The 25,896-nt window shown below is 39.5% G+C and overlaps 2 protein-coding genes across 4 annotated transcripts in view; both read right to left on the bottom strand.

Annotated features, from left to right (window-relative positions):
• Positions 1-25,896, bottom strand: part of LOC114662582 (NADH-cytochrome b5 reductase 3-like) — a 1,047,486-nt gene that overhangs the window by 536,385 nt on the left and 485,205 nt on the right. The gene's annotated exons all lie outside the window — the stretch shown is intronic.
• Positions 10,924-25,896, bottom strand: part of si:dkey-103i16.6 (uncharacterized protein LOC557125 homolog) — a 104,814-nt gene continuing 89,841 nt past the window's right edge. The window contains exons 5-8 of one of the 2 annotated variants that reach the window (XM_028816076.2): positions 16,059-16,159; positions 15,639-15,800; positions 11,710-11,919; positions 10,924-11,052 (exon numbers count right to left, since the gene is read on the bottom strand). In XM_028816076.2, coding sequence (XP_028671909.2) covers positions 11,716-11,919; positions 15,639-15,800; positions 16,059-16,159 — 467 coding nt within the window. In that variant the 3' untranslated portion in view covers positions 10,924-11,052; positions 11,710-11,715. Of the gene's footprint in view, positions 11,053-11,703; positions 11,920-15,638; positions 15,801-16,058; positions 16,160-25,896 lie in introns of those variants that run through there. The other variant, XM_028816083.2, reaches the window with a different exon arrangement.

Below are 25,896 nucleotides of genomic sequence, written 5' to 3'. Positions count from 1 at the left end.
CTCCACTCTGCAACTGAGAGGAACAAATCATGCATAGCATTATAGCGCCTCTCCTCTGCATTTTGGGGGACCAGAAAAGGCATAAGGTGCATGTGTCGGAAGCAGGTAGCCACTATCACCTGGCACATGTTATTACATGATTGCTGTTACAATGAATAGTACAACTCCTATGAGCAGCTATTGGTTCAGCCAGGTATATTACTAACAAGCCAGCCACCACATACAGCACCATCACATCTGTCAAAGCTACTGTGCTTTCCAAATAAATGAATAACAGGTTGACCCATGCCACTGAGATGCAGTGTTTGATAGTCTTATCTTGGGATCACAGGTGACATGTGTGTTAGCTGCCAAAACCAACTTCATTCTCACTAGGTGCTGTTATTGCAATATAAGCGCACTGAAGTGACCCGGTTACATTAAGAGATTGCCTTTTTATGTCTGCAAAAACATGTTTTATGTATGTATACCCATACCATAGAAGAACTGAATGTAGTGCCTCAATGTTCGGTTAATGGCTTCCAGGCATAATAGAGTGAAGCTTGGCTGAGATATTCCTGACCCGTCAGCCAACTCCCTAAGAAGTGACAACATGTAGCTGATATAAACTGACAAAAACAAAAAAAGTTCTTCAGTGCAAATATGCAGAATTGACCCTCTTAAAAAGTAACTAAAATGCAATCTGTTCATCATATTGTAATGTTTGTCACATCAATACACAATGGCTCTGGGATCTGAATTATTATATGCAGAAGGTTTTATTTAGCTGGTTTGGTTGCATTTTCCTAGTTGATCATGGGTGTCATCATTTCCCAGTTTCTCTGAAATGCTGCATATGGATGGGTCAGTGTTGCTTTAACTATATGTCCCTCTGTCAAGTTTTCTTTTATAAAACTTGACATTTACATGGAAAGGCAATTATGCAGCTTTTGGACCGCTTTCTACATATGGAAGCTTTATAAATGAGGCTCCAGGAAATCTGGAACAATGTGCTCTGAACAGATGAGCGAAAGAGTTACTTGACCACACTACCAGAAGACATTATTGGTGAAAACCAAGGCAGCATTTGACCAGGAGAACCCAATATCAGCTGTAAAGCATGGTGGTGGAGCACAAGTTACATGGTTTGGGGCTACTTTGCTGGATCTGGGCAGTTCACCACCATAGAATCCACTATGAATTCTTCATTGCACCTGAGGGTGTGTGAAGGTAATGCGATACAATCTATCAGATGATTGAAGCCAAATCCAAAAGTGGACTATGACACGTATCCCACAAAGGAATGGCTAAAAAAAAGAAATGGAATGGCCTAGTCAAAGTCTGAATCTGAATCCCATCAGGATGCTGTGGGGGGGATTTGAAACGGGCTGTGCATGCAATACTCACCTTAAAACACAGCACAGCTACAAGGTTTCTGCATGGAGGAAAACAAACTTTCCCCCAGTCCATATCAGGGACTGGTGCACAGTATCAGTAAACACCTACTTGAGGTTCTTTCTGCCAAAAAGGGCAATACCAGCTAAGGCCAGAGTTGTACTTAGTTTTCCACAGACAGTAATGGCATATGTTTATTTTTCATTAAATAATTGCCAAATTGATTTTACACTGATTTTTCCCCCATTACATCACTTTTATCTAAAGATACTGTTTAAATGCATATCAAATCTTGATGTATCCACATGTTAAAAAAAGAAGAACACATTTTATGGGATGCAGTCACTTTTCACATGTCTGTATACAGTACTATCCTTTTTAGAAGAAAAAAAAAAAACACACATTATATTTATTTTATATTATATATATATATATATATATATATATATATATACAGTGGTGTGAAAAACTATTTGCCCCCTTCCTGATTTCTTATTCTTTTGCATGTTTGTCACACAAAATGTTTCTGATCATCAAACACATTTAACCATTAGTCAAATATAACACAAGTAAACACAAAATGCAGTTTGTAAATGGTGGTTTTTATTATTTAGGGAGAAAAAAAATCCAAACCTACATGGCCCTGTGTGAAAAAGTAATTGCCCCCTGAACCTAATAACTGGTTGGGCCACCCTTAGCAGCAATAACTGCAATCAAGCGTTTGCGATAACTTGCAATGAGTCTTTTACAGCGCTCTGGAGGAATTTTGGCCCACTCATCTTTGCAAAATTGTTGTAATTCAGCTTTATTTGAGGGTTTTCTAGCATGAACCGCCTTTTTAAGGTCATGCCATAGCATCTCAATTGGATTCAGGTCAGGACTTTGACTAGGCCACTCCAAAGTCTTCATTTTGTTTTTCTTCAGCCATTCAGAGGTGGATTTGCTGGTGTGTTTTGGGTCATTGTCCTGTTGCAGCGCCCAAGATCGCTTCAGCTTGAGTTGACGAACAGATGGCCGGACATTCTCCTTCAGGATTTTTTGGTAGACAGTAGAATTCATGGTTCCATCTATCACAGCAAGCCTTCCAGGTCCTGAAGCAGCAAAACAACCCCAGACCATCACACTACCACCACCATATTTTACTGTTGGTATGATGTTCTTTTTCTGAAATGCTGTGTTCCTTTTACGCCAGATGTAACGGGACATTTGCCTTCCAAAAAGTTCAACTTTTGACTCATCAGTCCACAAGGTATTTTCCCAAAAGTCTTGGCAATCATTGAGATGTTTCTTAGCAAAATTGAGACGAGCCCTAATGTTCTTTTTGCTTAACAGTGGTTTGCGTCTTGGAAATCTGCCATGCAGGCCGTTTTTGCCCAGTCTCTTTCTTATGGTGGAGTCGTGAACACTGACCTTAATTGAGGCAAGTGAGGCCTGCAGTTCTTTAGACGTTGTCCTGGGGTCTTTTGTGACCTCTCGGATGAGTCGTCTCTGCGCTCTTGGGGTAATTTTGGTCGGCCGGTCACTCCTGGGAAGGTTCACCACTGTTCCATGTTTTTGCCATTTGTGGATAATGGCTCTCACTGTGGTTCGCTGGAGTCCCAAAGCTTTAGAAATGGCTTTATAACCTTTACCAGACTGATAGATCTCAATTACTTCTGTTCTCATTTGTTCCTGAATTTCTTTGGATCTTGGCATGATGTCTAGCTTTTGAGGTGCTTTTGGTCTACTTCTCTGTGTCAGGCAGCTCCTATTTAAGTGATTTCTTGATTGAAACAGGTGTGGCAGTAATCAGGCCTGGGGGTGGCTACGGAAATTGAACTCAGGTGTGATACACCACAGTTAGGTTATTTTTTAACAAGGGGGCAATTACTTTTTCACACAGGGCCATGTAGGTTTGGATTTTTTTTCTCCCTAAATAATAAACACCATCATTGAAAAACTGCATTTTGTGTTTACTTGTGTTATATTTGACTAATGGTTAAATGTGTTTGATAATCAGAAACATTTTGTGTGACAAACATGCAAAAGAATAAGAAATCAGGAAGGGGGCAAATAGTTTTTCACACCACTGTATAATTAGTCACACACATGCGCATGGAAGGCAGCTAAAGGGCTTGAGTAAGGGCAATTCCGAGGCATACCAGGATGTGGCAGAGTGCACTGACTCTTTCTCCCTTTCCTGTAGACCATTCATGGAAGATTCCATCTGGGTCTCTTGACGTCACTTCCGGGACCGAGCCTATGGAAGGAGACCTTGCCGGCTCCGGCCCCTGTGATGTCACGTCTGGGTTCGAACCAATGGCTGAAGACTTTCATGAGCCTGACCCCTATGATCTCATTTCCTGTCTTCCCCTTTAAAAGCCTGTACCTTTTCCCTATTCCCTCAGTTCTGTTTTGGACTCGGTTTTGTGCACATCAGTGCTGTATACAATATTACGACTTTGCAGCCGGGATACCAATTATATGGGAGGGTGCCCCAAAACTGTCTCGGACTCAAATTTATGACTATATATACACACACACACAGTACTGTGCAAAAGGTTTAGGCAGGTGTGAAAAAATGCTGTAAACAAAGAATGCTTCCAAAAATGGAAGTATTAATCATTTATTTTCATCAATCAACAAAATGCAGTGAATGAACAAAAGAGAAATCTAAATCAAATCAATATTTGGTGTGACCACCCTTTGCCTTCAAAACAGCATCAATTCTTCTAGGTACACTTGCACACAGTTTTTGAAGGAACTCGGCTGGTAGGTTGTTCCAAACATCTTGGACAACTAACCACAGATCTTCTGTGGATGTAGGCTTCCTCACATCCTTCTGTCTCTTCATGTAATCCCAGACACACTCGATGTTGAGATCAGGGCTCTGTGGGGGCCATACCATCACTTCCAAGACTTCTTGTTCTTCTTTACACTGAAGATAGTTCTTAATGACTTTGGCTGTATGTTTGGGGTCGTTGTCCTGCTGCAGAATAAATTTGGGGCCAGTCATACGCCTCCCTGATGGTATTGCATGATGGATAAATATCTGCCTGTATTTCTCAGCATTGAGACCACCATTAATCCTGACCAAATCTCCAACTCCATTTGCAGAATTGCAGCCCCAAACGTTCAAGGAACCTCCACCATGCTTCACTGTTGCCTGCAGACACATTATTGTACCGCTCTCCAGCCCTTCGACGAACAAACTGCCTTCTACTACAGCCAAATATTTCAGATTTTGACTCATCAGACCAGAGCACTTGCTGCCATTTTTCTGCACCCCAGTTCCTATGTTTTCATGCATACTTGCATCACTTGGCCTTGTTTCTATGTCGTAGGTATGGCTTTTTGGCTGCAACTCTTCCATGAAGACCATTTCTGGCCAGACTTCTCCAGACAGTAGATGGGTGTACCTGGGTCCCACTGGTTTCTGCCAGTTCTGAGTTGATGGCACTGCTGGACATCTTCCGATTTCGAAGGGTGATAAGCTTGATGTGTCTTTCATCTGCTGCACTAAGTTTCTTTGGCCGACCACTGCGTCTACGATCCTCAACGTTGCCCGTTTTTTTGTGCTTCTTCAAAAGAGCTTGAACAGCACATCTTGAAACCCTAGTCTGCTTTGAAATCTTTGTCTGGGAGAGACCTTGCTGATGCAGTATAACTACCTTGTGTCTTGTTGCTGTGCTCAATCTTGCCATGACATGAAACCTCTTCCACAACCTCACCTTGGTAGCAGAGTTTGGCTGTTCCTCACCCAGTTTTAAGCCTTCTACACAGCTGTTTCTGTTTCAGTTACAGTGTTTCAACCTACGTGCGACATTGATGATCATTAAAGAATGTTACGCAGACAAGATATTACACTTAACCAGCAACCACCCGGTATCTCATAAACAGAGCTGTGTTAAAACTCTATTCAGAAGAGTCCACACCCATTGTAATACGAAGGAAACAAAAATGAATGAGAGACGCTATCTCTTCCATCTTTTCACTTCAAACGGATACTCAAAAACATTAATTAATTGGAGCTTACACAGAAGGTGCCAAAAAACTTGGCAAACAATCGACTTGAATCAGAACCTCCACCCCACTTGGCACTCACTCCCTTATCACCACAAGGTGTCTGAAGGTACAACGCGCATCCTGGCCAAGTCAGGCATCAGAATAGCACACAAACCCACGAACAAGTTGCACACGGTCTTCTTTAATGCTAAGAACAAGAAATCAACAGCAGAAATACAAAACACAGTTTATAGCATTCTATGCAGTTCTTGCTCAGCGGTATACATAGGACAAACTTCAAAAAGAATCGCAACAATTAGACAGGAACATCGCAACGCTGTCAGAAGAAAGAACTCACTATCGTTGATCTATACGCATACTAAATCAACAGGACATACATTTAACTGGGACAATGTACAAGTAAAATTCAAGGCCAGTACTAAAAAAGTGAGAGAGCTCGGCGAATCCTGGTTATCAAATGAGAACGCCATCAACAGACACTTGGACATAATATACTGTATACACACACAGGTCCATAAATATTTGGACAGAGACAACTTCTGTCTAATTTTGGTTCTGTACATTACCCCAATGAATTTTAAATGAAACAACTCAGATGCAGTTGAACTGCAGATTTTCAGCTTTATTTCAATGGGGTGAACAAAACGATTGCATAAAAATGTGAGGCAACTAAAGCATTTTTTAACACAATCCCTTCATTTCAGGGGCTCAAAAGTAATTGGACAATTGACTCAAAGGCTATTTCATGGGTAGGTGTGGGCAAGTCCGTCGTTATGTCATTATCAATTAAGCAGATAAAAGGCCTGGAGTTGATTTGAGGTGTGGTGCTTGCATGTGGAAGATTTTGCTGTGAACAGACAACATGCGGTCAAAGGAGCTCTCCATGCAGGTGAAAGAAGCCATCCTTAAGCTGCGAAAACAGAAAAAAACCATCTGAGAAATTGCTACAATATTACGAGTGGCAAAATCTACAGTTTGGTACATCCTGAGAAAGAAAGCAAGCACTGGTGAACTCAGCAACACAAAAAGACCTGGACGTCCACGGAAGACAACAGTGGTGGATGATCGCAGAATCATTTCCATGGTGAAGAGAAACCCCTTCACAACAGCCAACCAAGTCAACAACGCTCTCCAGGGGGTAGGCGTATCGATATCCAAGTCTACCATAAAGAGAAGACTGCATGAAAGTAAATACAGAGGGTGAACTGCAAGGTGCAAGCCACTCATAAGCCTCAAGAATAGAAAGGCTAGATTGGACTTTGCTAAAGAACATCTAAAAAAGTCAGCACAGTTCTGGAAAAACAAACAGCTGTGTAGGAGGAACAGCCAAACTCTGCTACCAAGGTGAGGTTGTGGAAGACAGTTTCATGTCATGGCAAGATTGAGCACAGCAAGACACAAGGTAGTTATACTGCATAAGCAAGGTCTCTCCCAGGCAAAGATTTCGAAGCAGACTGGGGTTTCAAGATGTGCTGTTCAAGCTCTTTTGAAGAAGCACAAAGAAACGGGCAACGTTGAGGATCGTAGACTCAGAGGTTGGCCAAGGAAACTTAGTGCAGCAGATGAAAGACACATCAAGCTTATCACCCTTCGAAATCGGAAGATGTCCAGCAGTGCCATCAGCTCAGAACTGGCAGAAACCAGTGGGACCCAGGTACACCCATCTACTGTCCGGAGAAGTCTGGCCAGAAATGGTCTTCATGGAAGAGTTGCAGCCAAAAAGCCATACCTACGACATAGAAACAAGGCCAAGTGACGCAAGTATGCACAAAAACATAGGAACTGGGGTGCAGAAAAATGGCAGCAAGTGCTCTGGTCTGATGAGTCAAAATCTGAAATATTTGGCTGTAGCAGAAGGCAGTTTGTTCGTCGAAGGGCTGGAGAGCAGTACAATAATGTGTCTGCAGGCAACAGTGAAGCATGGTGGAGGTTCCTTGAATGTTTGGGGCTGCAATTCTGCAAATGGAGTTGGAGATTTGGTCAGGATTAATGGTGGTCTCAATGCTGAGAAATACAGGCAGATACTTATCCATCATGCAATACCAGGGAGGCATATGATTGGCCCCAAATTTATTCTGCAGCAGGACAACGACTCCAAACATACAGCCAAAGTCATTAAGAACGATCTTCAGCGTAAAGAAAAACAAGAAGTCCTGGAAGTGATGGTATGGCCCCCACAGAGCCCTGATCTCAACATCAAGTGTGTCTGGGATTACATGAAGAGACAGAAGGATGTGAGGAAGCCTACATCTACAGAATATCTGTGGTTAGTTGTCCAAGATGTTTGGAACAACCTACCAGCCGAGTTCCTTCAAAAACTGTGTGCAAATGTACCTAGAAGAATTGATGCTGTTTTGAAGGCAAAGGGTGGTCACACCAAATATTGATTTGATTTAGATTTCTCTTTTGTTCATTCACTGCATTTTGTTGATTGATGAAAATAAATGATTAATACTTCCATTTTTGGAAGCATTCTTTGTTTACAGCATTTTTTACACCTGCCTAAACCTTTTGCACAGTACAGTGTGTGTGTGCGTGTGTATATATATTATATATATATATATATATAGTCACAAACTTGAGTCCAAGACAGTTTTGGGGTAGCCACCCATATAATTGGTATCCTGGCTGTAAAGTCGTAATATTGTATACAGCACTGATGTGCACAAAACCGAGTCCAAAACAGAACTGAGGGAGTAGGGAAAAGGTGCAGGCTTTTAAAGGGGAAGACAGGAAATGAGATCATAGGCGCCACCGTGCCACCCCTATATATAGACATATTATATATATATATATATATATATATATATATATATATATATATATATATATATATATATATATATAGAGAGAGAGAGAGATAGATAGATAGATAGATAGATAGGGCGGCACGGTGGCGCAGTGGGTAGCGCTGCTGCCTCGCAGTTGGGAGACCTGGGGACCCGGGTTTGCTTCCCGGGCCCTCCCTGCGTGGAGTTTGCATGTTCTCCCCGTGTCTGCGTGGGTTTCCTCCGGGCGCTCCAGTTTCCTCCCACAGTCCAAAGACATGCTGGTTAGGTGGATTGGCGATTCTACATTGGCCCTAGTGTGTGCTTGGTGTGTGGGTGTGTTTGTGTGTGTCCTGCGGTGGGTTGGCACCCTGCCCGGGATTGGTTCCTGCCTTGTGCCCTGTGCTGGCTGGGATTGGCTCCAGCAGACCCCCGTGACCCTGTGTTCGGATTCAGCAGGTTGGATGGATGGATGGATATATATATACATCAGATTGTGACACAGACTACGAATGCAATGAATGTAATTACCCCGATCTACATACTGTCAAATAAACGAACCACACACCGTGGCGCAACGTTAGGGGCATCGCCTCTGGCGCTGACGTCCGAGGTTCGATTCCCGAGAGGGAGTGCAGTGGAGTGTGTACGCCTGATGAGCCCATAACGAGGGCGAAACACGTGTCGCGTACTCTTTGCATTTATTTGACAATAAACTATTTCAACCATATATATATATATATATATATATATATATATATATATATATATATATATATATATATATATATATATATATATATATATATATATATATATATATATATATATATATATATATATATATATATATATATATATACACATATACATACATACATACATATCAACATATATATATATATATATATATATATATATATATATACACACACATATACATACATATATATATATTTACATATCTACATATATCTAGACATACATATATACATACATTGACATATATATCAAAATACCCGCGCTTCGCAGCGGTGAAGTACTGCTTTAAAATTTTTATTAAGAAGAAAAGTAAACGTTTTTAAACTGAGGGAAAATTAATCAATAATTATTTGTTAAGGATCTCTCTGTATACCACGTTGTCAGTTCGCCCCTCCGGTTGTAATATGACCAAGCTGTGTGCTGACCTTACTCTTGAGCATGCAACGTACAGTTGGCCATGTGAAAAGCAGTCCTGCCTGAAATCAATGCCAACGTTTTGTAGGGTCTGTCCCTGAGACTTATTAATTGTCATTGTGAAGCAGAGTCTTAGTGGAAATTGGAGGCGTTTGAATTGAAATGGGAGATCAGAGGGTATAACGGGGATGCGAGGAATAAAAACTCTCTCCCCTGAGCCACCGCCAGTAACAATAGTTGCCTCAATGAGGTTCTTTTGCAGAGACGTGACCTGAAGTCTCGTGCCGTCACAAAGTTTCAGTGGCTATACGCAAATCCACAATCGGTTTCATATTGTTTTCGTACCTTATCAATTGTGTAATGTGTTTTTTGAACAGGTTTGATTCATCGAAGTGATCACTCCTGCTGCGTTCAGTCACTTCACGTGAGCCGCTCTCTTGTGTGATGTTGCGATGTCCACGGGTTTATTTAATGTTAGCTAAGACCCGGCAGTTAAAAGTTTCTCGCTACAGCAATTTTAACTCTGTTACACAGTGATCCAAACTGTCGTTTATACCTCGTGTCTTCTCATTAAACTCGTATCTCGCGAATATGGCATTGCAAACGGCAGCGGGAGGCATGATGACGCGATATATTTTCGTATATATCAAAATACCTGCGCTTCGCAGCGGCGAAGTACTGCTTTAAAATTTTTATTAAGAAGAAAAGTAAACCTTTTTAAACTGAGGGAAAATGAATCAATAATTATTTGTTAAGGATCTCTTTGTATACCACGTTGTCAGTTCGCCCCTCCGGTTGTAATATGACCAAGCTGTGTGCTGAGCTTACTGTTGAGCATGAAATCTAACGTGGTTTGTGCCCTTCACATAGAAAACAGTTTGCATTTACCTTTTTAATAAAAGGTGAGCTTTTAAGCCTGAGAAATCACCCCGTAAATGCACACGTTTAATTGCACGTGTTAATATGTATGCTTACACAGTATTAAAATACACTCAACAATTAACGTCATTTACCTTCGTTCCCGCGTTTGACTCGTGCTGTAAATCTCTTCCTTGTTTTCAGTTCACGTGATTACGTAGGAGGCGTGATGACGCGATACGTGACTCCGCCTCCTCCATTTGAGTATATGGACAAAAAACAGGTTCCAGTTATGACCATTATGTGTAGAATTTCGAAATGAAACCTGCCTAACTTTTGTAAGTAAACTGTAAGGAATGAGCCTGCCAAATTTCAGCCTTCTACCTACACGGGAAGTTGGAGAATTAGTGATGAGTGAGTCAGTCAGTCAGTCAGTTAGTGCTTTGCCTTTTATTAGTATAGATACACATACATATATGAATATATGTATGTGTATATGTACTGTATATATATATATATATATATATATATATATATATATACACATATATATTATATAAAAACACAGCTGTCAAAGTCTTTGTATTTATTCCTAAAAAAAGTTAAACATAGCACTTAAACATGATGTATCTAAAGCATGTTTTACAATGGTATTGTATGGAAAAAGTAATCTTAAGACACTGTCTCAGGAGGAACTTGCATTTAAATATTTTATTGATTACATTTAAAAAATGTAAAATAAATATCACTGTATTGTTTAAAATATAAGCTTTACAGAACACTTCAAACAGGCAGATATAAAATAGTCTTCCGAATATCACAAAAAATGTGAAATGATTTAAAGCATAACTGGAGGCCATCTCCCATGAACCTAGAGGAAACACAAAGGTTATATGTGGTGATTTGCAGAGGGATCATTTGAGCACCATTTCATGAACCTGCATGTGATACTGTATACAGTAAGCCTGAACATGGAATCTGTCAAGTGATTCCTTGTCCCGAGTGAGACCACTGCAGTTTTCCCTGAAGTGCTTCGGCTGCCCATTTTCACCAGTCAGGAATACAGTAGACACGCATGATGTACTCGCAGTAGACCCCCCTACCTTACGTGGACTACTCACATCAATCTGAACCAACAATGCAATTCTACCATTCTAGATATTTGAAAAATAATTCCTTCTTACATCTTACAAAGAACCTAAATTATCTCAGGACCAAGTATTGAATTATTGCAAATATACTGAAAAAAATTCTGTTGAGGAAAATTAGATCTTTCGATGTTTTTGTAATTGCTTCCTTAAACAAGATATTAATAACATTGCCCCAAGTTCTTTTTCCAACAATCATTTATGTTTGGTAAGAATTACAATTTTTACTAAAGATGTGTACGTTACTGTGTTAAAATACTGTCATTTATAATGAGCTAGTTCTTTAAATGTTTATTTCACTTGCTAGTGGTTTTGGTCACCCACCGCTGGAGCTGATAATGCATCTGTAAATACTTTTTCAGAACAAACACAAGTCTTACCAGCCCTTAGTTCTTCATCAGTTTCTTCAATTCATCGTGCCATCCCAGCATGGAAACCAACTTTTTGACACTTTCTATCAAGTCCCCAAGTTCAACCACATCCGTTGTCTTCAAAGCCTCTCTCTTGAAGGGGCCTACATGGTCTTTATTTAACAATAAGCGAGGCACAGTAGGTCGGACTGTGTTTATTATGCTGCCAAAAGGTTCAATCTGTGAAGAAAAGGAGTTACAGATGGATATTACAAGTCTGTAGAGCAACAAACAAACCGACTGTGCTTGTGTAAAGTAAAAAGCCCCAAGCTTTTTAACAATCAAAGACTCGCAGCAAATGGCACTATTGCAGAGACTAGTCATTTTTGCTTATTTTTTTGCTTTGCTTTAATTTTCTAGAAATAAAATATGGTACCAGTTACCTACCAAATATAAAATAATGCACAGTTACAAAATACTGTATTTAGACATTTTCATGAATATTAAAATGCTGAATATTAAAATGCTGAAGTGTAGTTTGTCACTCTTTGAATCGAGCTAGCTCATAAATTTGACATTTGGCTGGATTTAAACCTCAAGAAAGAAATCCTTCTTTGGCATCAGCCACCTTCATGGACTCTGCAGTTTCACTTATTACAGAATACATAAGATATTTGCATTGGGTGTGAGCCACCATAAAGCACCAGGTGTCTTGGGCAGTGCACAGTGCCACTGGCCACCCTCTTGGACAATTTTGCTTGCGACTGGGAACTCTGCAAACAGGGAAAGGGGTGCCTCAACCCAAACTCTGAATATTCTTAAGCCTGAGCTGGTGAACACAGTACATTTATACCTATTACAACATTAGAAAAATTAATGTAATGAGAACAGGCCTTTCAGCCCAAAAATTTCATCCATCCTATTCACCTGAATTCTCCAAAATCACATCAAGTTGACATTTGAAGGTGGCTGAAGTCTTCCTCTCCATCACACCACTTGGTAATTTATGTCATGTATCGATGTTCTTTGTATGAAGACAAACCTTGTAACATTTATGCAAAATCTGCCCTGAAGTTTCCAACCATATCTCTGTGTTCTTGATGTTGAATTTATTTTAAACAACTTGGATCCACAGTACTAATTAATTCCTTTCATACTTTTAAAAATTTCAATGATGTCCCCTCTCAATCTCTGCTAAAGATGAAAAGGTTCATCCACCTCAGTCTCTCCTCAGACCTCATACCTCTTATTCTGGGAATCAGCCTAGATGCTCTTCCCTGAACTTTTTTTCTACTGCTGCCATGTCCTTTTTCATAGTATGAAGAGCACAACTCCAGATGAGGCCTCACCAGTGCATTATAAAACTTAAGCATAATCTTCGCATATTGTGAAAGCAACATCTAATGTCCTATTAGCCTTCTTGATCTCCTCTGTACTTGGTCTGAATATACTGCAGACAGTGATGAGTCCACTGTGACTACTAAGCCCTTCTAATGAAGTGAACTTTCAAGTTTCCGACCTCTCATTGTATATACAAATTTTACATTTGTACTTCCTACCGTGTTTCCCCGAAAATAGGACAGGGTCTTATATTAATTTTTGCTCCTAAAAATGCACTAGGGCTTATTTTCAGGGGATGTCTTATTATTTATTCATGTACAACACTATACATTTATCCAAACACAGTCATGTCATCTTCTTCTGGAATATCATCATAACCCTCCACATTCAAACCCTGAATTCCAGCCTGAATTTCTTGCTACTCCAGCCGCTTTTAGGATCCTCCAGGATCGTTGTGCGTTTGATGAATGGGTCAATGTGGTGAAGCAAAATGCCGACATACAAATGCATTCGTGGTGCTTTTATATTCAAGCGTTGCATACTCCCCAAAGTAATGACACATTTTAAAAGTCTTGCATACCATCTTCTTTGCCATCTTTTTCCCACCTTCACAATAACATCAGAATGTACTGTGGCGTTTTTGAGCCACAGAGAAAAATAACAAGGACATAATGAAATTGTCTATTTTGTGATTAAAGCAAAAATTTCGGCTTTAACCTTGAAGTGTCCACATTAACCTCGTAGTTTACTTTATCATTAAAGCAGACCATCGTAAACATCATCTTAAAACCAACCCAGTTGTTAAATCGCTACGCGCTTCGGAGCTTCCTCCTGAACTGACAGCAGCAATCGCCTCACGGAACACATTAATTACATTTATGATATTCCCGCTCTCTGCACATTTAGAATTCTTAGATTTATACTTGATATCACTTTCATGATGCATTAAAATATGTATTTTACATTTTACAGATAAATCGTTAACTTTGTTTAAGTAATGAATACTGTTAATAGTTACACATATAGGGGTGGTACGGTGGCAGAGTGGTAGCGCTGTTGTCTCGCAGGGAGTCACATCCCTTGTGATCCCTGCCTAGAGTTTGCATGTATTCCTGGTTGGTTTCCACAGTGGGCTCAGTTTTCCATCCAAAGACATGAAGGTTTGGGGTTTTGGTGAAGTTACAATGACGTTAGTGTATGTGTGTGCTTATGTTCACCTTGCGATGAACTGATGCTCCGTCCAGGGATTTTGTTTCTGTCTTGCGCCGATATTTCTGGAATGGGCGCATCCCAAATTGATGGATGTAATCATTAAACATCCTTTTCAGAGATATTGTGGCAAAGTGTCCTCGGAATTTAATAGATGTTTTGGGCACATATGTCGCATCGCGTGAAGTATAAACCTGGCCTTAGGCTCCTTACTTTTCAGCTGACGATCTTGACTAGGGCTTATTTTTGGGGTAGGGCTTATATTACAGAGTAGCCTGAAAATCATTCTAGGGCTTATTTTCGGAGTAGGTCTTATTTTCGGTGAAACACGGTACATGTAATACTTTCCATGTATTTATATTAAATTTGAGCTGCCACAAACTTGCCCAAACCTTTATGGTGATAAAAACATAGTGCGAAACAAAAGGTGCACTGAGCTGTCCAAAAATGACAAGTAATAACAAAATAAATATATCATTTCAAAATGGCAAACTCCCCTCATCACTATAACATCACCTAGTGCTTTGTAAAGAATGGAAACTAAAGTGAAAACTCACAATCACATAGTATTACACAGAATGTATACTTTCCATTAGCACTGAAACCTTGAAGATCCATGTCTTGTCTGACTGACTGTCAATAAGATCGGAGGATGGCCACCATGCAGTGATTGCAAGCTGCGAGTACATCCTGCGTGTCACATTTAATCAAACATTTCTATTTATAGTGCTAGGCATTTGGACATTCACATCTGCTCTCAAACTCTTTACTGACTAGTTTATTATTTATGTATTACTGGACAGTTGTTCTCTCGGACTACAGGCACAGGTAGCATAACAGCAGACAAGACTACAACCTTAGCACAGAGCCCTGAATGCACAAAATAATACCCTGGGAGCGTAAAAGGTTGCCCCTAATGGCACATTCACCAGTAGGCAATTTTGTGTACCCTTGTAACAAGTCTTTGTTTCACACATCAGTTAAACAATTGAGTTAGAACATAATGTCATTGTCCTTTTACTCAACAATTAACTAGAGGATCTCTAACATGAGGGATATTTTAATAATAATAATAATAAATTTTATTTATATTGCACTTTATATTTTAGCCTTTGGATCCTGTGCGACTGAAAGCTGCTTTGGTATGGCTCACAAAAGAGGTTAACTAGCCTTCATCAAACATTTCCACCCAAAGTAGATAAAGCTGACTTCCAGAATAACCAAATACTGTTGTAAGAAACAACAGGAAACAAGATGTATGAATTCTGCAAATAAGAAGGTTTTCTGTCTCTTCTAGCCAATACATCTGGGTAGCATAACCTACTTCAGAGTCAAATTTTCAAGAATCTTCTTTATAAACAAGAGTACATAATATATACTATAACCTAATTGTTGCCATTTCACTGTACCTGAAGTGACGTTCCCATTACAATCAGCAGGTCTGCTTTTGCGAAATCCTTAGAGTGCAGGAAAAATCTTTCTGGGAGCTCTTCACCAAAAAATACAACATCAGGTTTGACTGTTCCAAGGCACATTTTACATCTCGGGATCTTTCCACTCATTATTTCTTTCTAAACAGGAGACAGAATATTATCATTATCGATGATCTAATAGCGTGCTTCTTACAAAAACAGACAAGCAGTATCCTATAGTCACTTAACTCATCTGTGCTCTAAATGTAAAAAAGTGGGTAAACAATGGTAAGGAATACTTATCTTGTAAGTCATATTGGATAAATGCATCAGCCCAAAATAAAATATTAATTATGGCAATGTGTAATTTGAAAGAAATCCATAGGACCAATATTACATATATATATTTGGGCTTGCCTTTGCTTCCTTAGCTGGATACGTTGTGTAACACAAGTGGCAGGAGGCAGTGGAGAATGTTCCGTGTGCCTCAACCAACTTTTCTGGTGGAATTCCAGCAACTAAAGACAGAAAAAGGAAAGAAGAAATTAACTTTAATGATACTAAGATGGCTGTATTTACAATTTAACTAAATGTTCCATAAGGAAAAAAATATATACATCTCTTGAAATTATTAAACGTTTTAACTCACACTAAGCAAAGATAGCAATCTATGAAGTTTCCATTAGATATTCACTTCCCAAATGACTTGAGAAATTATTCTAGACAGAAAGGCTTTTTCAAGGAAACTCTCAGCTGGATTTATTTATTAGAAAAAAAATATACACACACACACACACATTATATATATATATATATATATATATATATATATATATATATATATATATACACATATACATACATACATACATACATACATATATATATATATATATATATATATATATACACACACACACACACACACATATATATGTGTAATATTACACTTCACCAGCAACCACCCAGTATCTCATAAACGGAGCTGTGTTAAAACTTTATTCAGAAGAGTCCACACCCATTGTAATACGAAGGGAATAAAAATGAATGAGAGACGCTCTCTCTTTCATCTTTTCACTTCAAATGGATACTCAAAAACATTCATTAATCGGAGCTTACACAGAAAAAGTGCCAGAGAGCTGGCCGAATCTTGGCTATCAAATGAGAACGCCATCAACAGTCACTTGGACATAAATCCAGCACATGCAAACTTAAGAAGAACATGTTCATAATAAATAAACTGTACACCCAATACCCCCCCATCACACTGACTTAGCCACCACCCCCCCACCCCCCCACCCCCTCCACGTAATGTTTTGCTATATATTGCCTTTGATTCTCGTAAGTCTAAGCATTATCCTCTGATGAAGACCCCTGGCAGGGGTTGAAAGCTCAGGAATAAAAACTACTTTATGATACGTGATTCATTTTTTCTCCCTTTGTGGATCTCCAGCTGCAAATATATATATATTATATATACATACACACACACACATACTGTGGCGGACAGCTGGACATGGGATGCGCACTATGTCCCCCGGAACACTTGGTGGCAGCCCCCCTGGGTTGCATCGGGGCCACTATTGTGGAACACCCAAGCTCATCCCTGTTGGGCTCCATGGCCACCGCCAGGGGGAGCTGCACGGCTTCCTGAGCCCATGTTGGCTGTAACACAGCCACACCCTGAAATGCAGCCTTAATTAGGTCAATTATCACCTGATGCACTTCTGAATGGGCTATAAAAGAAGCCGGCAGACACCACTTCGGGAGCCAGAGTCATGAGGAGGAGGACAACACTTGGCTGGAGGAGTGGTGGCGAAGGAAGATTAGCTATTTTTGTAGGTGCATTTTTTTGTTTGTGTTTTGGGGATGGTGTACTACCTTTGGGACACGGGGAAGACGTGCCCCATGGGTGAAGAAAAATAAATCTTTTTGTTTAGTTTCCACATGCCTCCGTTGTCAGTCTGTGTCGGATTGGTGCTGGTGAAGTGCTTATTCTCACAATACATACATATTATATACAGGTGCTGGTCATAAAATTAGAATATCATGACAAAGTTGATTTTATTTCAGTAATTCCATTCAAAAAGTGAAACTTGTATATTAGATTCATTCATTACACACAGACTGATGTATTTCAAATGTTTATTTCTTTTATTGTTGATGATTATAACTGACAACTAATGAAAGTCCCAAATTCAGTATCTCGGAAAATTAGAATATCAATTAAGACCAATGCAAAAAAAGGATTTTTAGAAATGTTGGCCAACTGAAATGTATGAACATGAAAAGTATGAGCATGTACAGCACTCAATATTTAGTTGGGGCTCCTTTGGCCTGGATTATTGCAGCAATGCGGCGTGGCATGGAGTCGATCAGTCTGTGGCACTGCTCAGGTGTTATGAGACCCCATGTTGCTCTGATAGTGGCCTTCAGCTCTTCTGAATTGTTGGGTCTGGCGTATTGCATATTCCTCTTCACAATACCCCATAGATTTTCTATGGGGTTAAGGTCAGGCGAGTTTGCTGGCCAATCAAGAACAGGGATACCATGGTCCTTAAACCAGGTACTGGTAGCTTTGGCACTGTGTGCAGGTGCCAGGTCCTGTTGGAAAATGAAATCTGCATCTCCATAAAGTTCGTCAGCAGCAGGAAGCATGAAGTGCTCTAAAACTTCCTGGTAGACGGCTGCGTTGACCTTAGACCTCAGAAAACACAATGGACCAACACCAGCAGATGACATGGCACCCCAAACCATCATTGACTGTGGAAACTTTACACTGGACCTCACGCAACGTGGATTCTGTGCCTCTCCTCTCTTCCTCCAGACTCTGGGACCTTGATTTCCAAAGGAAATGCAAAATTTACTTTCATCAGAGAACATAACTTTGGACCACTCAGCAGCTGTCCAGTCCTTTTTGTGTTTAGCCCAGGCGAGACACTTCTGACGCTCTCTTGTTCAAGAGTGGCGTGACACAAGGAATGCGACAGCTGAAACCCATGTCTTGCATACGTCTGTGTGTGGTGGTTCTTGAAGCACTGACTCCAGCTGCAGTCCACTCTTTGTGAATCTCCCCCACATTTTTGAATGGGTTTTGTTTCACAATCCTCTCCAGGGTGCGGTTATACCTATTGCTTGTACACTTTTTTCTACCACATCTTGTCCTTCCCTTCACCTCTCTATTAATGTGCTTGGACACAGAGCTCTGTGAACAGCCAGCCTCTTTAGCAATGACCTTTTGTGTCTTGCCCTCCTTGTGCAAGGTGTCAATGGTCGTCTTTTGGACAACTGTCAAGTCAGCAGTCTTCCCCATGATTGTGTAGCCTACAGAACTAGACTGAGAGACCATTTAAAGGCTTTTGTGGGTGTTTTGAGTTAATTAGCTGATTAGAGTGTGGCACCAGGTGTCTTCAATATTGAACCTTTTCACAATATTCTAATTTTCTGAGATACTGAATTTGGGACTTTCATTTGTTGTCAGTTATAATCATCAACATTAAAAGAAATAAACATCTGAAATTCATTCATTACATGCAGACTGATGTATCTAATATACAAGTTTCACTTTTTGAATGGAATTACTGAAATAAAATCAACTTTGTCATGATATTCTAATTTTATGACCAGCACCTGTATGTATGTATGTATGTATATTATTATATATATATATATATATATATATATATATATATATATATATATATATATTATATTATATATATATACATATACACATACACATACACACACACACACAGTGCACCCCAAAAATTTGCGGGGGTTACGTTCCTACAGCACCAGTGAATTGTGAAAAACCGTGAATTTTGGATGTGGTTAAAAAAATGCCTATTTTTATAGTTTAAACCCTAAATATGCCCCCAAAACACTTAAATTTGATTTCAAACTCCGCTTAACACATTACCTAAAAATAAAGAATGTAAAGGTAAACCTGTATACTGTACTGCTATGTCTCCTGCAGTGCTAGAATGTAAAATACAGATGTTACCGCTTTATGTACTATAATTCATGCAAGTGTGTTTTCTTTGCCAGAAGCCTTAGAAGGTGCAGGGCATCCATTCCCAATGTGAACACTCATAAAATTATAATGTCTGGGGACTTTAATTGTGTTTTAAATCCACTCTTAGATAGGAGTCCTGTGACAAGGGGGACGACATCTAATACTGCAAAGATAATTACACAGTTTTTAAATGATCACAACTTATCAGACCCCTGAAGGTTTCTTAACCCAAACTCAAGAACATATTCGTTCTACTCACCAGTGCATTATAGCTACTCAAGAATTGATTATTTTTTTTATAGATAATAATTTCCTGCCTACAATTAAATCATGCAAATATGACACAATTGTTATCTCTGACCATGCCCCTCTAGTCTTGGAGCTAAAATCAATAAGCCCCTCACACTCACCTTGCAGATGGCGTCTTAACCCTCTTTTATTGGCAGACGAGAACTGCACAGAATTTATATCCAAACAAATCAGCTTCTTCCTAGAGACAAACACGTCCACAGAGGTTTCTGCAGGAACACTCTGGGAAACTCTAAAGGCCTTCTTAAGAGGACAGATTATTTCATATCTTTCCCACAGAAATGAATTAGAAACCAAGAAAGTGTCAGAGCTAAGAAATGAAATTACTAGAATAGATGAACAAGCCAGGCGTCCAAATTAAGTTCTCCACAGGAAAAGGCAGGCCCTGCATACAGAACTTAACATCTTAACTAAAGAAACTGAACAACTTATTTATAAGTCTAGACAGCATTACTATGAACACAGAGAAAAAGCTAATAAGCTTTTAGCTCAACAAATTCATAAACAAGAAGTTCACAATGCAATACCAGTAATCACCAACAAGAATGGAGAAGAAATCATCGATGTTAAGATACTCTCAAAAATCCTAGCTAGAAGGATGGAGAAAGTGCTGCCCTCGGTAATATCACAAGATCAAACTGGATTTATTAAAGGCCGACACCTATCTTCAAATCTCCGACGCTTGTTTAATGTTATATATTCACCAGCAAAATCAAACACCCCAGAGATATTACTATCATTAGATGCACAAAAAGCATTTGATATGATTGAATGGAATTACCTTTTCACTGCATTGGAGAAATTTGGGTTTGGCCCGAATATTTGTGCATGGATCAAACTACTGTATACCAATCCAGAAGCTTCAGTTTGTATTAATAACATTTGCTCAGACTACTTTAAACTAGAACATGGTACCAGACAAGGATGTCCCTTGTTGCCACTGTTGTTTGCAATAGCTATTGAACCACTGGCGGTTCACTGCCGAAATTCTTATCAGATAAAGGGGATTGTCAGAGAAGGACTGGAACAGAAAATTTCTCTATATGCAGATGATATGGTCTTATATATATCAGACCCAGAAAACACTGTCCCCGCTGTTTTAACAGCACTAACAGAATTTCAAAAGATATCTGGTCTTAGAATTAATCTGAATAAAAGTATACTCTTTCCAGTGAATTCACAAGCATATAATATTAGATTAGACACCCTACCTTTTACCATAGCAGATCAGTTTAAATACCTAGGGGTAAATATCACAAGTAAACATAAAGCTCTTTATCAACAAAATTTTGGTGTCTGTATGGAAAAAATTAAGCAAGACTTGCATAGATGGTCAACCCTTCATCTCACTCTAGCCGGAAGAATTAACATTGTTAAGATGAATATCCTTCCTAAACTTCTCTTTTTATTTCAAAACATTCCAATATATATCAATAAATAATTTTTTAAACAGTTAGATTCAACAATAACCTCATTCATTTGGAACTCAAAACACCCACGTATCCGAAGAGCGACCCTACAAAGACCTCAGGCAGAAGGTGGCATGGCTTTACCTAATTTTCAGTTTTATTACTGGGCAGCAAACATACAAGCCATAAAAACCTGGACACAAATAAATGAACTTACACAGGCTTGGTCCGCAATAGAAGTAAAATCCTATAGTACTTCTTTATATTCCCTGCTCTGCTCTCCAATAAATGAAAGTTATCGCAAATATACTAATAACCCAATTGTGCTTTACTCACTCAGAATATGGAACCAAATTAGAAAGCATTTTAAGATGGAAAATCTTTTATCAGTGGCACCTCTGCAAGAGAACCACCTCTTTCAACCTTCGCAAGTATATCCAGTTTTTAATACCTGGAAAAGTTTTGGGATTAAAATGCTCAGAGATCTTTATATAGACAACATATTTACATCTTTTGAACAATTACGTTCAAAATTCAACCTCCCAGCTACACATTTCTTTTACTATCTTCAAATTAGAAATTTTGTTAAACAGAAATTGCCCGATTTCCCCCACCTTGCTGGAAAAAATACTGCTCAATTTCGAGGAAACAAACACTATTTCCGCAATATATAAAATCTTATTAGAGTCCCTACCTTTCAAAGACCCAAGAGGACATTGGGAAGAAGATCTCTTAATCAATATATCAGAAAAGGAGTGGAAGGTAGCAAAGCGGAGAATTCACTTGAGTTCTATATGCGCAAAGCATAGAATTATTCAACTAAAAATTATATATCGAGCCCATCTGTCTCGCTTAAAACTGTCCAAAATGTTTCCAGGGCAGGATCCAACCTGCGAACGCTGCAACCAAGCTCCTGCCTCACTGGGTCACATGTTTTGGGCCTGCACCAAACTAACATCATTTTGGACAAAAATTTTTAAGTGCCTCTCAGACAGCCTTGGTATCACAATCCCTCCTAACCCATTAACAGCTGTGTTCGGTGTTCTTCCAGATGGACTTGAATTGGAGAAGGACAAGCAAACGGTGATTGCATTCACTACACTTTTGGCACGCAGACTTATTTTGTTAAATTGGAAGAATCCTAATTCTCCTCTTATAAGTCAGTGGGAAACCGATGTTTTATATTATTTGAAATTGGAAAAAATCAAATTCTCAGAGGATCTGTACAAAATTTTTTCAAAACATGGCAGGATTTAATCAATATTATTTTAGAATAAGAGAAATAACTATTACCGCATTTAACTCCCTTCTCCATCTCTTATTTACATAGATATTTACTTCTCCCTTTCTTTTGTTTAATGTTGCCTTATTAAAAAGCCTTAAGCAATTTTCCTTTAGCTAAGCTCTCCTTCTCAGGGGTGGGGTTTGATTAGTCTTCAAATTTGTTGGGTTATAAATTGATCTGTTTGTATGGAATGATTACAATGAAAATTAATAAAATAAAAATATAATTAAAAAAAAAGGTGCAGGGCGTTTCGGCGGCATCTTGGGGCTTTAAACCTTAAACTTCTACATACTTGGGGTTAATGCATCCCTGGACGCTAAATACTTTTTTGCTGCACTTTTTCTTTGTGAATTGTGACATTTACTTAAAAAGTGAAATTTTAATGGAACACATTTTTTTCCATGCTAAGAGCATCACAATTACTGCAACACTGATCATTTTACACACTGCTAATGAACTGTAAAAACTATTTAAAAAAACTACTGGAACAATATTTACAAGGTGCAACTGACGCCATTGATGAAATTCAGCAAATCACTGAGCCAACTGCGCTTGAACTGGCTGCACACAAGCACACAGAGGTACGCGCTGATGCTTGCAGGCTAGTCTAGTGCAGTGGCTCAATTCCAGGGACAGTGAGCCTGCAGTGCTGCAGGGTGTCACACTTGGGTCACAGAATTGCACAGAAACACAGAAGATTGTAGAGACAGGAACTTTATTCAATTAAACATGTCTCTTTCAGAAGTAAAAACGAGCTCAGTATGCAGCTAGTTCTCGATTAAAGAATAGACAAACATCATAGGGGAGCACAACGGGAGCGGGACCCCCAACAGGAGCAGAGGATGTCTGGGGGAGGAGAAGAGAGAAACTTTAGCAATCAGCCAAAAAGGACAGGTGCTGCTCAGGCTATTAAGTAAGCGTAGCGTCTGGCGAGAAGCATATCACGCGACAGAGCAGCCGTAAGTAAGCCCAGCAAGTAAGGGAGCAATGTGAAGGTAGTCTATCAGCGTTTTTTAAGAGGGGTTTTTTAAATAGCATCCGTGTCTTCTAGGGGTGAGTTCAGCCCTCCTGCTCACAAGGGGCTGGCAGAGGTCATGAGGTGGCTGCTCAATAAATGTACGGCACTGACTGATCAGCTCCTGAGTGCTCGCAAATGGCAATGGGAAACGACTATTGCTGGTTGTGGCGGTTTAAGGTTTAAGAGGAACAAAACAGAAAACACAAGAACACTCAGCTGGAGATGCATCACAGGCAATCAGCAGCAAGAAGAAATGAATAATCTGTAGTGGTCCAGTTTATTTTTATGGTGGAGATTCCAGGGACGCACCCAGCCTTGGCCCGACCTGCACATACTCACAAACAGAGACAAAAACAAAGCAAACCGGTAATCAAACAGCAAATAAAGAATGTAATGAAAACAAATGAAATAAATGAAAACAACGATACCACCCCTGTTCCCCGTACAGCAATTACACATTAAATACAACAAAGCACCAACAAAACACACACAGTAAATCATGAAAAACGGCAACGGATGAAATGTAATGATGAAAATAGATAGTCCTACCGCTAGTTCCTGAAATGATGAAGACGGGTGGACGGGTCCTTTCTTTGTAGGATGGCCATGAATCCACTTACAGTCCTCATGTACACAGGCAAACGGCAGACAATCCACACGTTAACCACGAAACGATGCAGGACAAAATGAATAAGTACAGGTAACCCAACAGAAGGCAGGCAGACAGACAGGAACTTGAAACACAAATTACCTTTTAATTTGCTTTTGGTCACCTGCCCCCTTTTTAAAAGCCGCACTGACATCCTTCGACCCCAACAGCCCCAGCACCCTGAGAAGAAGACCAATCAGAGCCACTGCTGGGAGTTGCAGTTTCAAATTCTATTGGCTACTTTCACCATCCCAAGCCATGTTTTCCTCTACAGTTGCTTCCTGGTCTCTCTACATTACTGTATTGCCACGAAAAAAGCCATAAAAATTGCGGAGGATATTTGCGGTTTCCGCTAACAATTATTAGATAGGTTCTAAGGAAAAATCTGCGAATGACTGAGGCCACGACTTTGCGGGGGTCTACTGTATGTATGTATATAACTCCTTTGTGCAGGCTCTTCCTTCCATCTGTCTTCCTCATCCTTTCTCCTGCATCTCACCATCAAAACCAACCCACTGAGCCTGGGTGGCAATTCCCTTGCCCATCGTGCACCGTGTTCTGCCGTTCCCTTCAATTCGCCTGCTCTCCATCCATTGTACACACAGGAGGGGGAGTGACAGATGGACAAAATGATGGACAGCATTTTCAGGAGATGAATGGACAGACATGACTGACTAACTGACCAATATATTACGGTGGTCCAAAAACCTAACAGATTCAAGTTCTCCACAAGGCTAGTGTTATGTTTTATTATATTTATAACATGTGAAATGTTTACCAAAATAAACAACAATATTTAGATGTCACTCCATTTAGCAGTTATATCATTTGAACTGAACAGCAGACAGCTGTTCCATAATTTGCAGGTCTACAACATTAGCACTGTCTTTGATTACATTGGAAACCCCTTGTGATGGTTTGTGGCCAGTCAAAGAATAAACTGTTTCTGTTCCTTATCCTTTGTCAGTATGTCACTGTACTTTTCAATGAGAGTTATTCCTTTTTTAGCTGTGTCATTCACTACTGTCGTGTGCCGACAGGTCAAAAAATTTATTTAAGATTAGATCATCTATCCAATGTCCTGGTGGCTTGTTGAGATGCGGCAAATACTTTTCTTTACCTTTTTCCATAAGGACATCAAAGAGGGATGGATGTCGCCCTTTCTGTTAACAGATCCCCCACCTTCAGCTGTTCAGATTCATTTGTCAGTTTAAGACATTGAGGAATATCTGGTAATGGTGGCCACTGCTGGCTTTTCACCACCTTTCATTTGTTTCTGCTAAGACTCTGTCATCAGAAAGGGCTATAATAGAAACTCCTACTTAATACTAGAATGTTCTTGAAACTTCAACTTAATACTAAAATGTTCCTTTTTTCTTAAATTGTTTACTAATCACTTAGCCAGTTAAGAACCCTGTACAATAGTATGGTACTTCAAAAATCAAGCAATAGTTTTGGGTACATAAAATATACATTTATCACTGGAACATTGGGGAGCGGACACAATTATCTCCATCTCTGTGCAACAAAAATACGAATAATAAAGACAATACAGTTTAACCTTCAT

Source organism: Erpetoichthys calabaricus, chromosome 1 (genome assembly GCF_900747795.2).
Source record: "Erpetoichthys calabaricus chromosome 1, fErpCal1.3, whole genome shotgun sequence".
Taxonomy (NCBI): domain Eukaryota; kingdom Metazoa; phylum Chordata; class Cladistia; order Polypteriformes; family Polypteridae; genus Erpetoichthys; species Erpetoichthys calabaricus.
Note: the sequence above shows the minus strand (reverse complement) of the source record. Positions and strands in the feature narration are given on the sequence as shown.